This window comes from Cygnus olor, chromosome 20, assembly GCF_009769625.2.
Source record: "Cygnus olor isolate bCygOlo1 chromosome 20, bCygOlo1.pri.v2, whole genome shotgun sequence".
Taxonomy (NCBI): Eukaryota; Metazoa; Chordata; class Aves; order Anseriformes; family Anatidae; genus Cygnus; species Cygnus olor.
Window position 1 is genome coordinate 4411128 of NC_049188.1, and position 16066 is coordinate 4427193.

At 43.5% G+C, this 16066-nt stretch overlaps 1 protein-coding gene and 1 long non-coding RNA gene across 8 annotated transcripts in view; one reads left to right on the plus strand and one right to left on the minus strand.

Moving 5' to 3' along the window:
* Nucleotides 1-12047, plus strand: part of COL26A1 (collagen type XXVI alpha 1 chain) — a 187970-nt gene extending 175923 nt beyond the window's left edge. For 5 of the 7 annotated variants that reach the window (XM_040532123.1, XM_040532124.1, XM_040532120.1 and 2 more), the window contains 4 exons: nucleotides 944-988; nucleotides 2696-2740; nucleotides 3403-3487; nucleotides 6924-12047. In XM_040532123.1, the coding sequence (XP_040388057.1) occupies nucleotides 944-988; nucleotides 2696-2740; nucleotides 3403-3487; nucleotides 6924-7096 (348 nt within the window). In that variant the 3' untranslated portion in view covers nucleotides 7097-12047. The remainder of the gene's footprint in view (nucleotides 1-943; nucleotides 989-2695; nucleotides 2741-3402; nucleotides 3488-6923) is intronic. The other 2 variants (XM_040532121.1, XM_040532122.1) reach the window with 2 other exon arrangements.
* Nucleotides 1-16066, minus strand: part of LOC121057655 — an 80792-nt gene that overhangs the window by 2786 nt on the left and 61940 nt on the right. The window contains exon 3 of the long non-coding RNA XR_005813877.1: nucleotides 1165-1321. This is a non-coding gene — a long non-coding RNA (uncharacterized LOC121057655). The remainder of the gene's footprint in view (nucleotides 1-1164; nucleotides 1322-16066) is intronic.

Consider the following 16066-nt stretch of genomic DNA (forward strand, 5'->3'; position numbering starts at 1 on the left):
TTGGCAAATGCTACAAAGAGCTGCCACCAGCTAGATAGTTTTTTAGGAACAAAAGGATGGGTTTGTTTCTGTGTGTGTTTAGGGGAGAAGAGCCAGGTTAAATACGTGGCTGTTTCATCAATAGATTTCTAAAGATGCTTTTAAATTTTGCCTCCTCTTCCCCTGCTCCTGCTTTCTCATGAAATAAGCTATAACTCTTCTCCTGGTCAGTGATTCTGCCCTGCCCCAGGGTTGGAAACTAAAGCCATGGAGGAAAACAGGGAGAAAAAAGCTGCTCGGTTTGATGGCATTTCATACCACCCCAAACCAACACATACCATTCCAAAGTGCTTCAGTTTTACAAAAAGAAAAAGAAAAAAAGAAAAAGAAGATGAAGCACTGAGAAGAATGTGAAAATTAGCACAACAAAAAAAAGAAACAAATCAACCAAAATACCTTATGTGTGTTTTGATCAGTAGCGGCTGGGGTTAACAGGGGGATGTGTGTGAGCAGGAGGCAGATTAAATCAGCGCTTGGTGGGAGTCCTGGGCTCTGTTTGCTGTCTGGGGCAGCATCAGCCTGTCCGTTTTACTAGAGAGAAGAATGCTGTATCGTTGTAAGAAACAAATCTCCAGCCAAATTCCTTCCTGCTATAATGTAACTGACTGCTGTAAAGTTCAAAAAATTGCTAATCATCTTACTGAGAGGGTATTGAGTGGAGTAGCTCTGTATTGAATCAAACTTCTCCAAAGTGTGATAGGATTTGGAGCTGATGCTTGACAGAAAACCATGACCCTCTTTTGCTGTCTCTAAGTGATAATGTCAAGGGAAAGGAATTTTTTTTCATATTATCCCAAATTTAAGGTCTTTCATTAAGCCATCTTAATTCCACTAGCAGAAATGACACTATGTTCTTGTCAAATGGAAAAATATCTCCTAATGACACTTACTTTATTTCCAACAGGGGCAAGCAGGTCTGACTGGAGAGAGGGGCATTAAGGGATTTCCTGTAAGTGATGCACTTGCGGGTGTGTGCAAGACTCAGATGGTTTTGGTGCCTGCCTGGCACACCTGGCACCATAAACACCACCTAGCTGGACTGCAGCTGGTTCAGCCAGCTCTCTCAGACACAACAATCAGGTCAACTGTCTCCAGCTCAGAGATTTGCTCAATAGGAAGCCTTACCTTAGTGTTGCTCTGCAAATGAAACGTACTCTTCCTGCATGTTAGGCATAGCACTGAATTGCAGAGTGCATCAGACTGATCTGATGGGCTTTCTTCACCTTGGGTGCTTCAAGGGATGGAGCTGGTGCCCTGCCAGCTGCGGGTCTTGGTCCCAAAGCTAGAAGTCAGTAATTAAAATAAGTCATCACAGAGGACAGAGCAGGCAGATTCCCATTGATTTAGTTAGGTGGGGAGAATGCTGGCTCTAGGCTCTCTTAGAGAGAGACTGCACAGTGCAAAGCAAGCTAGCATCTCTGCTCCGCAGACTTACCTGGCTGGCTTCTGCTAATGGTATGTTGTCAACAGGGCAGTCAGTGGCATAAAGTGGAGGAAAGGACTGGTGACTCGAGTCCTGCTCTCCAGAGGTGGAAAGCAGTGGTCATGAAGGCATCACACCAACAGAGGAGATGTGTTTGCAGATCCCCCTCCAGCCAAAGCTTGGCAGACAGAAGCCTCCCCCCTGCCCTGTGAAGGTCCTGGCACTAGCAGAGCCCAAAGGTGGGCACTGTTAACTCAAAGTACATCAGCTGCTCTCAATGCCCTCTTGCACCTTGGTCTGCCAAGCTGAGCTGGAAATCCTTTAATGAGATTAAGAGACTTGGCCAAATGATTCCTTGGCGATAGCTGAACAGACACACACAGAGGTCTGCACAGACACCTGTGACTAGTGTGCAAACAAGCCAGTGGATTGAAGGTTGGCTGAAAGTGAGCAAGTGGAGCAAGTTGGTTGTTTTGACTGACAGCATCCAGAGAGCTGCTTGTTTCTCTGGGAGGTTTCTCTTCACCCTTCCTTAATTCTATCTCATCGTTTTGTGCAACTCCCACAACCTTTTCTTCAGTCCTGCCTCCCATCCCCACTCCCTGCTTTGCAAATATCTCAGGGATGTCAAACAAGTCTGAGGAGCCCAGGCATTTCCACTCTGTTTTATTCAGCAATTTGTTAGGCTTTTCCTCTATGTTTAGCTTGTGGTTTAATCTCTTCATGTCTTTTGTTCTTTGGGAAATGCACGAACTTCCTGGTTAGGGGGAACATCAGACCGATGTTCACAGCACGTAGGGATCTTTGTTCAAGAAAAGCTTAATGAGCATCTTCAGAGGCAGAAAGTGATATGACTAATTAATGAAAGCAGAATGGAGGATTTTTATGGTCTAAACCAAAGATGTGCCTATGCATGTTTGGGGGAGGGGAACAGTGTTTTTATCTCAGTGTTGTGGCCTGAAACATTGCTTGCTGAGATTTGTGGCAGGGCCAGGCCATGGCAGTGAGCCCCTCCTGCAGCTTGGCCACCCCCAGCCGAGTTCATCGATGTCAGAAATAGGCTCCCTGCTGGGAGCCAGGACAGAGGTCATGAAGTGCCAGGCAGTCAGTTTGTTTGCTGCTGCTTCAACTCTTCTGCCTTTAATTTGGTCCTTTGGAGGGAAGGGATGCAAGTAATCCTGGACAGCATCCTCAGTCATATGGAGACAAATTTCTCTTTCTTGTTTGTTTTAGGGTGAACCAGGCAAGAAGGGTGAGGAAGGGGATAAAGGTGCTGATGTAAGCATGTATTTTTATTGTTTTGTTTTTGCTTTTTGTTTTAACCTTACTTTTTATCTCTTTACTGTCTTTTAAGCACATTCCCTCTCGCAGGCTGGTTTGAGAGGGGCAAGGGTCCTGTCACAAAAGTGCAGCAGAAATAATGTGAACCTTGGCAGCAAGAAGCCCGTCAGGATGGGCATACACGCCACTGTTCCAGTTTATAAGACAACAACAGGATGGTGCTTTCCAAACAGTTTCCTGGTGTCCCAATGAAGGGAAAGCCAAAGTAACTCCCTGACATTCAGAGTAAATGTCAGAGGAGAGCAAAACCTGTTTTCCAGGTAGCGCAGTTGGTAGGCCAGGTAGTTATTAACATAAGCTGCCTGGTATAATGGTTTGACACAGATATACACCCTGGGTTTGGCCCACTGCAAAAACATGAACCAAAGTGAAAAGTTTGGCTTTGAGCCAGAGGCTCTGCAAGTGTGGGGTATAACTGAGGAGATTTTCTATAAATAGGAATTTCTCCTGCATTCCAGCTTAATCCTTGCAGCTTATCTCACTTTTTACTACTTCTCTTTTTTTAAGCATTCACATTTAGTTTGGTGTTATTCAGCCAACATCATGAACAAGAAGCCTATTCTGCTAACATGTACTGATGTTAGTTTTCCTTTTTGCAGGGAGAAGGTGTTCAACAACTTCGAGAAGCTCTGAAGATTTTGGCTGAGAGGGTATTGATTCTTGAGCACATGATAGGAATTCATGGTAAGCATCGCTAAAGTTTTCTTTTCGAGACAACTGGGACTCTATTCAGGCAGCTGCTTGATGATGAAATATCCTCCCAGTCTCCTAAGCTCTCTGTCAATGTCAGAAGCTGTCTAGTATCTATTTAAGCAGCCTTCTCAAAACTAGGTACGCAGCATGACTTAAAGGATGCTTCCAACTGTTGAGGACCTACAGTTTCCGCCACCTGCCCTAGTTACTCTGGCTTTACCCCAGCAGATGAAATGACCCCCCCTGTGATAATTTTTATTTACAATTCAGAGTGAACAGTGTCTTAATCCATGCTGCACCCATGATCACCTACCAGCATCTCAGGGAGGCTGCTTGTTCAAGTTGTTAGGCAAGATCTTTTAATGCTGTTAATAGTGTCTTCTAAGTCACCTTAATACCACTGAGGCTCTTGCCTGGTATAGCTCTATAGTTTACAGAGAAAGCCCTAACAGTGCTGCAGGTTATCCGGAAAACAAATGATCCGTGAATGTCTTGCCATTACAACTTACATAAAACCTATTTTCACGATCACAGTTAAAGAAAGTCTCACACGTTCCTCATTCAAATAGAATGTAAGTTTTCTGTTGAGGCTATTTGCTCTGCCATCACTGCTACAGCATGTGGCATCACCCCTTAAGAGTGTTTTCTCCCCTTAACCAGAGTGTGGGGTTGTACAGTCATCACAGGTCAGACTTCTCCCTTCATGGTACTTGAGGATCAAGTCTTGCACAGCTGCCAAAGTTGCTGTGCCGATTTCTTCCCTTCAGAAACACAGCAGTGGCAAAATAATACTACTTGGCTCTACTATCCCAGCCTTTGAGAAACAAGCCTGTTCTTTGGCACTGAGCTGAGCATTTCTAAGTCCCACGGCACTTTTCACACTCTAACAGATCTGTGGAACCTAATTCCTGGCCTTGCTTGTAAATCAAGCTGCTACCACACCTTCCTTCAGATCAGCATCCACCTTTATTATGAAGTGGCCTTTAGATATTTACGTGGCAAACACATAGTTAAACTGTCCAGAGGTTCCTAAGCAAGTGACTTAAAGCACTCCTATTATGTTGCAGTAAGGCAGCAGGCTTTGAGAGCCCACGAGCCACTTCTGGAGCCAGCACGGTGCTCAAATGAAAATGCCATTGGACACGTCAAAGAGAAAATAGTGTCAGTGTAGAGTGCTACATTATGCGGCTGAACTGGCTTGGGTCTCTGCACTGCTCTGCATCGTTCAATGGAGATGTGTCTTTTGGAGGCCCAAAGTACTATTTCCAGAAGCAATGGGCAGCAGCAGCAAGAGCTTTTCGGGAAATCATGAATCACGAGCCCATGATTTAACCGCAGTCACCCTGACCTTATCTCTGCATTACTCCTAGTTTGCTTCAGCTTTTCACTAGATTTTATAGACCAAGGGCAGGAAGAGATGTTTTTATGCTTATTTGCTTTGACATGATGGAAGTACCAGGAGGATGCCCACTAGTTTACCTAGGCAGCAGTCCATGCCCAGCCTGTATGTTCTTCTGGTAAGAGTAGAAGGGGAACCTAATCTGTAAGTACAGTCAGTGAATTTCACAGAGATACAGGACCCAGGGTCCGGCCCTCCACGGTCTTTTTCTTTGTACCTCCATTTATACTACTATAAAGAAAAAAAAAAAAAAACAGCTCTTCAGGCAGCTGATATAGACACTGGGTCTTGAACTGGGGGACAGATGTCAGTTTACCCAGCAGAGCTGCCTTGTTTACCAATTTTATATGTTATATTTGGCAGTACCACAGCAACCAGGTGTGTGGTGCTGCTATTTTGACACAGTTATTTCAGCAAACCATTTTTACTGACAAATACATATTTTCTGTTATTGTTCGGGATGGACATGAGTTACTTATATCCATATATATACACACTCTATACTGATGTAAGTATATCGACAAACGTGGATGTTTCTTTAATTGTATAGTGTAGTTTAGGCCATGTTTAAGCACCTCTGTTGCATGTCTTTATATAAATAGTTCCCTTTTTATCCAATAATACAGTATAGGTAATTATATTTTTACTCTGTGCTTTTGAAATAGTTCCATTCTTTAACTTAAGACATATTGAGGCCCTACAAAAATACCACTTAGAAAAAGAACTTGGAAAGTAAGGCTTTTTTTTTTTTTCCTTGTGTTCATCCCTGTATGTGACTATGGTTAAAAAAATAAATAAAAAAAACTGAAAAGATCTAAAATAACAAATTAGGATTTCCCTGAGCATAGACCTCCCTGCAGTGAACAGCACCACAAGTTTAAATCACCCAGCACCAACTATCTGGTCAGGTTCCCACCGTAGGTGTCAGGAATTTTACCACAGGTTCCTGGGTAGCCCAATTCCACCCAGCTTTAGAAACCCACGCAGAAATGCCAATCGCATGCTCTCATTTTCCCTAGAAACTTCACAATCAACGTGGTTTCCAAAACCACAGCCACCCAAGCAACAAGGCAAAACATACCAGCAAACAAACCTCTGCTCTGCAATGGGAGGGCAGCTTGAGATTATCTGGCCTAGCAAACTGCAGAGAGCAGCCCAGAAGGACACGAGAAAGCCCAAATTGTTTGGCACTGTTTATTTCCAGCAAACACAGCACAAATTCTCCTGCAGCTAAGCGCTCCCTTGAAATAGAAATGCTGCCTCATGTGAATGAACCAAGACTGGGTGTCTGGCTTGTGAGGTTGGACTCTTGGCAGGGAAACACACCCATGTCCAGCTCTGAAGGCAAAAGGAAAAAGAAACTGGGGCATTCCAAACGATGAGGCAGCATCATGCTATCAGCATCTGTTGCCAACTGCTGGGAAAATAAAAGCGTGGCCATAGTCAAATGTATATTTAGCTTTGTAGGGCAGGATGCAGTAGAAAGAAGAGGTGTATGTTAACACGAGGCATGCTGGGAGAGTGGACAGCTAATATTTATTTCCAGTTTTATTGCTAATTTGTCTATAGCCTTGGGTGGCTCAAGCCTTTCAAAATGTGCCCCTTTACAAGGAGTGAAATGGTACTTACACCCCCAGGAACAGCACTTCCTTGTGACCACTTGGCAATGCGTTATCCTTCAATAACAGGAATCTGTGGGCAGTGCTGAGTAGTAGTTGTAGCCCAAGGTAGATTATGATCAATAAAAGAACAGTGCTTTGTAAATGGAGTGACAAACGGGAACAGGACCTGCTGTGCTGTGTGCAGTAATAGTATTTACCCTGAGGAGTTTATACAGAGCAGAGGGAAAAGGCCTAATATTGGAGTAGGATGATGGCAGCAAATATAGAGCCACAGTTCCTTGGTGGATGGAAAGACAGCAGGAGGGACAACACTTCTTCCAGACGAGGCGTCATTCAAAGGCCCATTTACTCTTTCCTTAGCCTCCCCTTTTAAATAGCGCTCTCCCGTGACTTTCTCTCCTTACAGACTCTTTGTCTTCCATTGAGCCAGGCTCTGGACAAGATGTGATCCCGGGTTCCCATCAGCGAACCAGCATCAAGATCAAACGTGGAGGACCCCAGCAGCCGCAAGCCTACCAGATCCTCTCTTCACTGCTGGATGACGGTGAAGCCAAAAGGAGCAGTAATCGGATGAAGTAGGAGCATCTGCGTGTCCTCCGTGCCGGTTCACCAGTTAAAGATACAGTATCCCAGTGCTTAAGTGCAGAGTGCAAATGAAGTGGGTAGGAGGCTGTAGTGCTGGCAGCTGGATTTCCTTACCTGTCCAACACTATGCCCTTATTGCAGGGAATGTCTTATCCATAGCTCAGAGAGGGTCTTATGAATGTTTTTCTTGATTTTGTCGTTTTGCCTTTGGAATACCAGGTGGCAGGTATCCTCAGAAGCTGTCTACAGAAGTGACACCTCCTGACTGTGTCTCCAGCGTTTAATCCTCCCCTTATTTCCACACAGCTCTTGAAAGTCACTTCAGTAAAGCCCTGCTTAACTGAGTGAGACAATCAGTCCCACTAGACTCTAAGCCAAACCTTAGTCTTGTCCGTTGGTATAGTTGGTGGCATCCGCTTTTATTTTATGTGGTGGTGTCACACTGACAGTACCAGTACCGCTTTCATAGGCCATTAAAGCAGTCTCACCTGCAAGGATTTCTTTTAAGCAAAGAACAAGTTGGAAAATTCAAAGAAAATTTTAAGCTGTTACTCTGAAAATTCGGATTATTGTTTGCAATTTACCATCAAAATCTTGGCTTTTCATGTTGCTGATTGCATGTGAATGGCATTATTTCTATTTGTGACAGGCTGAGCAAGGACTTTTGATGAAAATGTTCATGGCGTACATTGACTCTCTATCTTCAATGAGATTAGACTGTTTCTGTGAAAATTTAGAGCAGTATGTATGAGGTATAATGGAATTACGAAAGAATTTTCCCGTACTGTGTTCAGTTTGTGCATACATCTAGAGCAAATTAATTTAAGTAGTAGCAATACCTATTCACAGGAAAGAATACTGCACAATAGTTTCTTAATTCTACATCAATAAGGAAAAGTATTTTCACTTTTTTTTTATTATTATTCTGTGGGTAAATCCTTGTCATTTGAATCTGGAGACAGTGTAATAGCAAATCACAGTCTGTGGAATTAGTCTTGTCAAAAGCTTATCTTGCACTGAGGAGCTAAGTACAAAGTCATTTTGCTTTTTGCAATAACAAGTGTTTGGGGAAAGTCCCAGTGTCCAGGTTTAAGAGGTTGGACCTGCCCTTCAGTGACAAATGAATCACTGCACCTGCTGTGCAAACCAGATTGGACAAGTCATTCATGGAGACAGTGAATTTTCTTAGAAAGGGTAAGACTAATCAACACAACCAATGGTACTATCTTTATTTATATGTATATATATTTTTAACTGTTCTGCCAAGTTTTCAAATTCCGTCCAGAACAAAAGTGAGCAAATTTTGTGTTTTTCATTTTATGGTGTCAGACATGTAAATTGGTCTCATTCTGTCTGGTTCCTAGTGCAAGATACAGATAGCTGAAAAAGACAAACTATACTCCTACAAGTATTTCTGTCAAAAACTGTTGCAGACCAACAACTGTATGGTCCACGAGTTCAGGAACGTTCATCGCCCAAAGTGCTCATCCTAAGGTAAAAACAGAAACACGTGCTACACTGGAAATGAGCCTTAAAATGAAGGAACTCTGCCAGCCCATTAGCCATGCGTTAAATTAACTTTCTGTATACGTTGTAAACATACAGAAGACATCACAACATCCAAATCTTTCCTCTGAAGAGCATTATATTTTCAGAAATAGGGTAAAGGCTACTCCTGAATGACTGAACTTACCAGATGGGTTCATTTGGCCCTGTTCTTCAGAAATCCAACCATCCCTCTCAAAACACGCAAAATGGTGCAAGTTGATGCTGAGCAGGCAGCAGAGAAACTTGTCCACATAGAGAAGGTTTTTACTGCTCTACAGCTAAATAAAAAACAGCCAGGGCTTAAGCTGGCTTGAAGGCTGCAGTACATGCACTTACCCGGCGTTTGAATCCTCACACTGCTTGCCCAGTGGTGGGATCTGGTTCTGCAATAACTCTGTGTAGTTCACGCTGTACTTCTGTGTACTCAAGTTTTCCTTTGGACATTTCAAAGAAACAAGTCCAAAGCCTTGCAAAAGTTTTGGGAGTTGAAGGCAAGGTATAGTCAGGTGCTCTCTTTCCCCAAGACTCCAACTTTTGAAGCGAATGCAAAGGTTTGCCAAGAGCTGATGCTCTGGGCTCCAGTATTCCTTTTTGTACCTGCACTCTGAATTATAGATTGAGTGTGATATAGTCAGAAGATAAGAAAACAAGTCAAAACATCTGAGTCAAGCAGGTTACTGAGCTCAGGCAGTGGTCCTGTATTCATAATCGTTTGAGGAGAAAGTCTCTTGAACACATCTGAGTTTCAAATCCAGCAGTAACTCTAAACCCAGTGCTACTTCTAATGACAGCACGTATATAAACAATGTGGAATTTAATCAGTGCCTTTGAGAAGGCTGGCGACCAGCTCTCAGCCTACAGCTCACAGATCCAAGCAGTTCAACTTCCCAACATTCAGCGACTGACTGAAGTGCTGTTCAGCAGGTCACATCCCTGCATTCACTGTCTTGTGGGCAAGAGTTTGAAGGGGGCTTGGAGCATCTGCTTAGCACAGCTAAGCGTGGTGCAGTCACTGATACATTCCTGGAATAATCTTTCCATTTAAGAATGAAACACACAAAAAGAGGTCTTCCCAGTTACAGGCTGATTGCCATGTGGGAACTGAGAAGTACTTGATTACCTCCTTGTTGAACAGGGACTAGCTTGGTCTTGATCATGTGGCCATTACAAGGCACAGCATGTGGGAGATAGCCCCTTATGCCTCCCTGCAGGCATTGGAAGGTCAGACCCTGAAGACTGAGGAGAAATCACAGTGCAAGGTAAATGTCTATGCGAGGCAGGTTGGTGCAAGCTAGAGGCACTCACTGCATTAAGAAACTTTTCTCATGGCCCTTTCAGGAGCTAAACTAAACCAAAGCAATCTTTAAAAAGGGAAACAGCAAAATTTGTTTCACTGGTCCTGCAGCTACAGGGTTGAATTTGGAGGAGTGCAATGGGGCCTTTTTCATATTTCTGGTATTCTGGAGCCTTCACATTGAATTGAAAGAGAAATTTTTCTTCCTCCAAGTTTGTCTTCATGAATTCAAAGCTATTGCATTAGGTTGATGAGTACTCTCTTCATTCATACTGACTAGAATTCGGGATTTTTAAATTAAGAAATTATTTAAAACAAATCGCTGGCAAGATGATGGGAAATTTAATTGAAGTTGTTTGCAATTATTCCTGCCAAGCTAACTGTCACAAGATTGGATAGGTTTGGGTTGCAACAGTTTTAATTATTGATTTTTCCAGATTTCTGTATGAGCTATGTCATTTTTTTGCTCCCCACACTTCTTGCTTTTTTTAGCTACATCCCTCTTTTATGTGGTACTGTATCTTTAATTTGGGTGACATTAGATTACACCAACTGGACTTTTCTCTCTCAGCTGGGGTTTCATTCCTCGCTACTTACACAACAGTTGGACCACACTCTTGTGCAGTCCCAGTTCAAATATACTTTAAAGGTGAACACAGCCTCATACGCTGACATTAATGATGTTCATGCCTAAGCAAACCACTCCAACCACATTTTCCATCTTAGGCAGGATACTAAGATTCATTTTAGCCAGGGCATATATGCATCTTGCCATGTCTATGTAACTTAGAGAGTGGATTTATTTTGGATGCGTGCTCATTTAGAAATATATTTTAATGAAATGTTTAGTGCTTTATCTTACATGCATACTGTGCAATACCATAGTGTGTTGTTTTCCTTTTTTCTTCCTAAGACTTCATTGAAATTCCTAATGTTTCTTTGAACTCCAATGTGTTTTTGACTTGGCTCGGTTCTGGTAGTAGAAAAGCATTTTCCTTGCCTTGAGCTAACCAGAAGCAGCAGCAGCACATTGCGTAACTGACAATTGCTGCAATCTGTGCACCCTGATGTTCACCAGCAATCTGGTACTCCAGGAGAGGTGGAGAATGCTTGTCTCCAGAGTATCCAACCTGCACTTACTGTAAAGAATTGATAGCGAGCCAGGGAATTAAGAAAAAATAGAAGAACCCTCGTCTGCTCCCACCAAACTCCAAGATAATTTTGCCATCACCTTCCACAGGAACAGGGACAGGCTATAAAAATCAGATCCAATTCTCCAGCTAGCATGAACGGGTGCTGCTTTCAGAGGAGCCGAGCGTATGGCTCACAGGTGGCTTTCTGAAAGTTTGGCGCTGGGATTCAGGTTCAGTCCCAGTCCCTGCAATGAACTATTTTAATGTAAGAACCTAACCACTGTGACAAAGGCTTCCAAAAGACATTCAGCCTCGGGAATTACTTCTCAATACAATTTAGCAGAAATTCATTCTCTTCCATGTTTACAGCTTCTGTGTTATTCAAGACTACATTCCATTCTGGTGTTTGTTGGTATAGGGGTTTAAACTACTTGCTGTTTCTGTGATTGCTTTGAAACCAAGCAATTTAAAGGTGCTATAATTGTCCACAAAGCACATTCCCACCCATAGAAGGAAATGTTAACTTTTTCACTAGTTATTTTACACAGTATTTTTTTATTTATATCAGTGTGTTTTGTATGTGTGCAAACGGTCCCAGCTTCTCCCACTGTAATAAGCTATACATCCATTTGGTCATTAATAGGGCAGCCATACGCAGCATTTTGCAGCCGTGTATGTTCTGAACTTAGGACAAGAATAACTCTTCTGACACGAATTCTTTTATGGCAGGCTCTGTTATAACACAACCTATTTGTTCCACCTCTTGCATGGTTACTTATCTGTTTTCATATTGCTATGTTATTGTTCAAAATATCTATTTCTCTTTATTTGCTATGGGTTTTGTTACTGTATATGGAATGTTTTGTATTCAGCATTTTCTTACAGAGCAGAGTGGGAACAGTATTCAAGAACCCACGAATACCAAAGACCTTTCATGTAATGCACTGAGAAATAAACATACTGTAAATGAGTATGATGTCAGGTGTCCTGTATTTACGGTGTTCACAGCAAGTTCAAGTGAACTGCATCCTGGGGATGCGGGGGAACAGCCAGAGAGAGTACAGCAGTGCTTAGGAGCGGGCATTAAAAATCTGTTGTTACTTGCAACTTGCCTCCCTTCCTCGTGTTTTCCTACAGTTCAAGGAATTCGATTGTTGAATTTGAGTAACAGGTGCCCTCCTCTGCCTCCCTGCAGCCCCCGGTACCTACTGGGCATCGGCATCCTCCATCAACAGCTGCTTTTGCTTTTGTGCCGTCTCTGAATCTGCCTCTGGGTTCATACAGGCACACGCACACAGATACACACACACCCCAGACTCTTCACCTCATGTGACCGTCAGTCAAGGATGTGCTTAGGAACTTCTTTTTTAAAACACTTCCTACTCTGGGAACAGCTACCCATTTAGATACAAGTCCCTGGCTGGTTGCACAGGGAGGCTTTCCCCTGTGAGGGAAGGACCTGGGCTGTTTCTGTCAGAGGTGACAGGTCTGGTTTCTGAACTTGTTTTTGCATCCTAAAGAAAACAAGCATAAATTGCAGCTAATTATTTTTTTCCCTACTGATCAGATTACGTTGCAGATATGCAGATACCAATCCTGTAGCAAAGGCTAAGTCTTGTAAACAGTGGGAAATGTCCAGAGAGTCAAGGCCTCCACCTCATGCAGGTTTTTTTTGCAACAGTGATGAGGACATGCTCAAAGTAACCTGATGCCAAACATTCCCATACAGTGCTTCCCTGCGTTATAATACCCATGTGTATTATAAAGGAAGATTAAGTAGGGAGATAACATGACTGTTTGCCATTTCTACCTCTTGGGATGGTGTATACCCAGTTCAGAAAAACAAAAGGTGACAAGTTGGTTCAAAGACAGATTGGAAGATACCTGACTACAAACTTAAGGAAATAATCTGCTTGGCTTTAAAGAAAGACTGGCAGCTGATGAGGCCCAACTTAGCTACCGCTGTGACTCTGTGCGAGAGCTGGAGAGTGACCAACCGCTGTGCCAGAGGGCAGGTTTTGCCCCCCCATTTTAGGATAAGATCAAGCACCCTTAGACAAACCCAATCCCATTTTTTTTTTTGATCCACGTGACACACTGGATAGCACATGTCCTTTACAGTGTAGTAAGGCAAAGGCATATTGGCCACTGTCTGGCAGACAACACAAAGCAGTCCCTCCGCTCCTTTATCAATGCCAATGATTAACTACTGCAACAATTCGCCGAAGGATGTGCTAGTGCCTTTACTACTAGACATTTTCAAATTAAGTGGCTTTTCTCCTCTTAAATGTGCAAGCATGTGTGTACAGTCCAACTCAGAGAATGAATTCATGGAAGCCATACTGGAGGACCAAAATGTTAGAGCTGGTGCCTGTGACGTTACAAATGCCTGGTCTTGAACCTGCCTGTGTTTTGCACACTGTGGCAAAGCACTGGCTAAATCTGCTGCTGTTTCACCATCTATACAAAGTCATTAGTGCACGCACATTAGATCGTTTTGTAGCTTCATACTAAAAGCTGAATGCCCTGAGTGCATCTCTAGGATATGCAGCCTTTGCGTAGCCCCCAGAGAGGTCTAGGCTATGACGGGCCAGGGCTGGCTAGGATGGAGAACACCTGGCATCACTATGTTGGGCTGAGAATGGCCATGTACCAAGACAAGCTGGAGGTGTCCCACTGATCCCATGCTACCAGGGTGGAAGGGAAAGGCTGAGTCAGAAAGCCCAGAACTGGCCCGTACGTAGCATCAGTATGTCTGGGGCAGTGCTTGTGTGACTGTGCCAACAAAAACCTGGCTTACTGGTTGGAGTTAATGTTCAGCCAGTTACACTTTGTGAGGGTTAAACTTCAGACTTCGTTCAGAAAACACACTGAGATCAACAGTGCATGATAGGATCTTGGCCACAACCTTCTCTGTACTCCTCAACCACAAAAATGTGTTCAGAAATGGATAGAGCCCAGGTCTACCTGGTGACAGGAGGGTGTGGTTTTATTGGCGAAAAGATCGTAGGGCTCCTGTCTCAACAAGACTACACCAAAGAGGTCAGAGTTTTTGATTCAGGAGCAAGAGAAGAAGAAAAATTCATCCCAGGTAAGACAAGGGCATCATCTTGTATTATTGGCCATAACCCTCCCTCTTTCAAGACAGCTGGTGTTATACTGGGGAAGGAACCTGGATTAAACAGACTGCATGGAGCATAACTTCCAGCTTGGGGGTGTTCAGCACTGGATCACATCAAAGCAAAACGCTCCACAGGGAGTAGCAGCAGTTGGTCTATTGCAGGGAGGAGCCAAATCCCCACCAGGGACCAGATATAAGAAGAAACATACTTACTGGGTACCTCACACGGGATCTTGGCTGCCCAGTTGGTTCAGCTCACCCACTCAAACAGCAAAGGGACAAACCCCCATGCTCCTGACCTGCTCCAACCAGTTAGCAATTCTGAGAAGACAACCAAATACCTTACAATAATATAATCAGTGCTCAGAAGCTCAGTGTCTGCTAGAGATATTGTGAAATAAATTAATAATTGAGAGAAACCTATAGTCTTACTGTGCTGTGCAAAAAGTGGAAGAGGTGAGGCTCAGTAAATATGTTCCAAGATACTAAATTAATCCATTTGATCATATTCTGAGTGCTGCCTTCTGAAGTTTCACCAGGGCTGATTACAGCGAGATATGCTGGGGAAAAGCAACCCGTTTTACTGGATTTGAGAGCACCCACCCCAAACAAGCCAACACAGCTCACAGTGCTCTGCAATTAATGGTGGGCGGCCCAAACCCTCAGCCTGCTTCGAATGAGACGCAAAAAAAAGTGACACGGGAGTTCCTATCTGATAAGAGGTATCGATAAAGAGGAGACGGACTTCAGCAAGTTAAAAGATTCTCAGGGAAATGTCACTATCAGAAGTACTTCCTCAGCAGATGAAATCACCATACTGCTTTCCTCGGGCTTCAAGTAACCAGTTGCTTTAAAAGCACCCAAAACTGAAGGGGAAAGCTGTTTAATCATTAAGGAGCTCCTATAATCCCTGCCTTTAGCCCTTAGGCTTAAAAGGACTGATGTTCCTTCTCCTTGGTTCACAGTTCTGTATCTCTGGGCACTGCTCTCTTCTGGAGAGGTGGCACCAAGGGCAAGACAGAAGCCAGGCGTTTTCTTCTGTCCCACAAACTATTCCCCATTTATGCCTGTCGATACAATTATGCCTTTTGCCCAGTTGCACGACTGTGGCAATAGGCAATCTAGCCCAACCTAACCCTTTCATGAATTGGGTTGGGCCCACTGCCTCTTCCCTACTAAGCCCAGTATCTTCTCTTTGTCCCTATCATATTTTCATATTTCACTCTTTTTTTTTTTTGTTCCCTTCAGACTCCATTAGTTACAATCAGCTTGTACTGTAATCCTCCAGCGTACTTTGAGTCCCTCCCAGTTTGATGTTATCTGCTGATTCAATGAACAAATATGCCAGGTTCTTGATGAAAACAATAAAAAGACCCAAATACAGCAATAAGCACTGGAGAGCCTCAGGGCAGCCACCTCCCACAGCTGGCAGCTCCCTGGGAGCTGTAACTCAGCCAGCTTTGTGCTCACCCTCATGTTGATTGCTTAGACCACATTTGACTGACTTGCGTATGAGAATGACACAGAGTTTCCAGAGCCCTTCTAAAATCAAGATAGATGACATTGACCTGTTCCACTACATCTACTCAGCCTGCTAGCTTGTCATAAGAACAAAGGAGATTTATCTGACATGATTCATTCTTGCCAGATCCATGTCACTTGCTACTATTCTCCAGGTTATCCCACTGGTGCTTACACACATGTTGTTTAAGTCCTGAAATTCCTGGTGTTGAAGTTAAGCTGTTCCATAATTCCCTGGCTCTTCTTTACCTCCTTTCTAAGCACAGGTGTTTCATTTGCTCTATTTCAGCACCTCCTCCAAAAGTCCTCTGAAGCACCTGATAAAGCAATAAAGCTGCAGTTACATC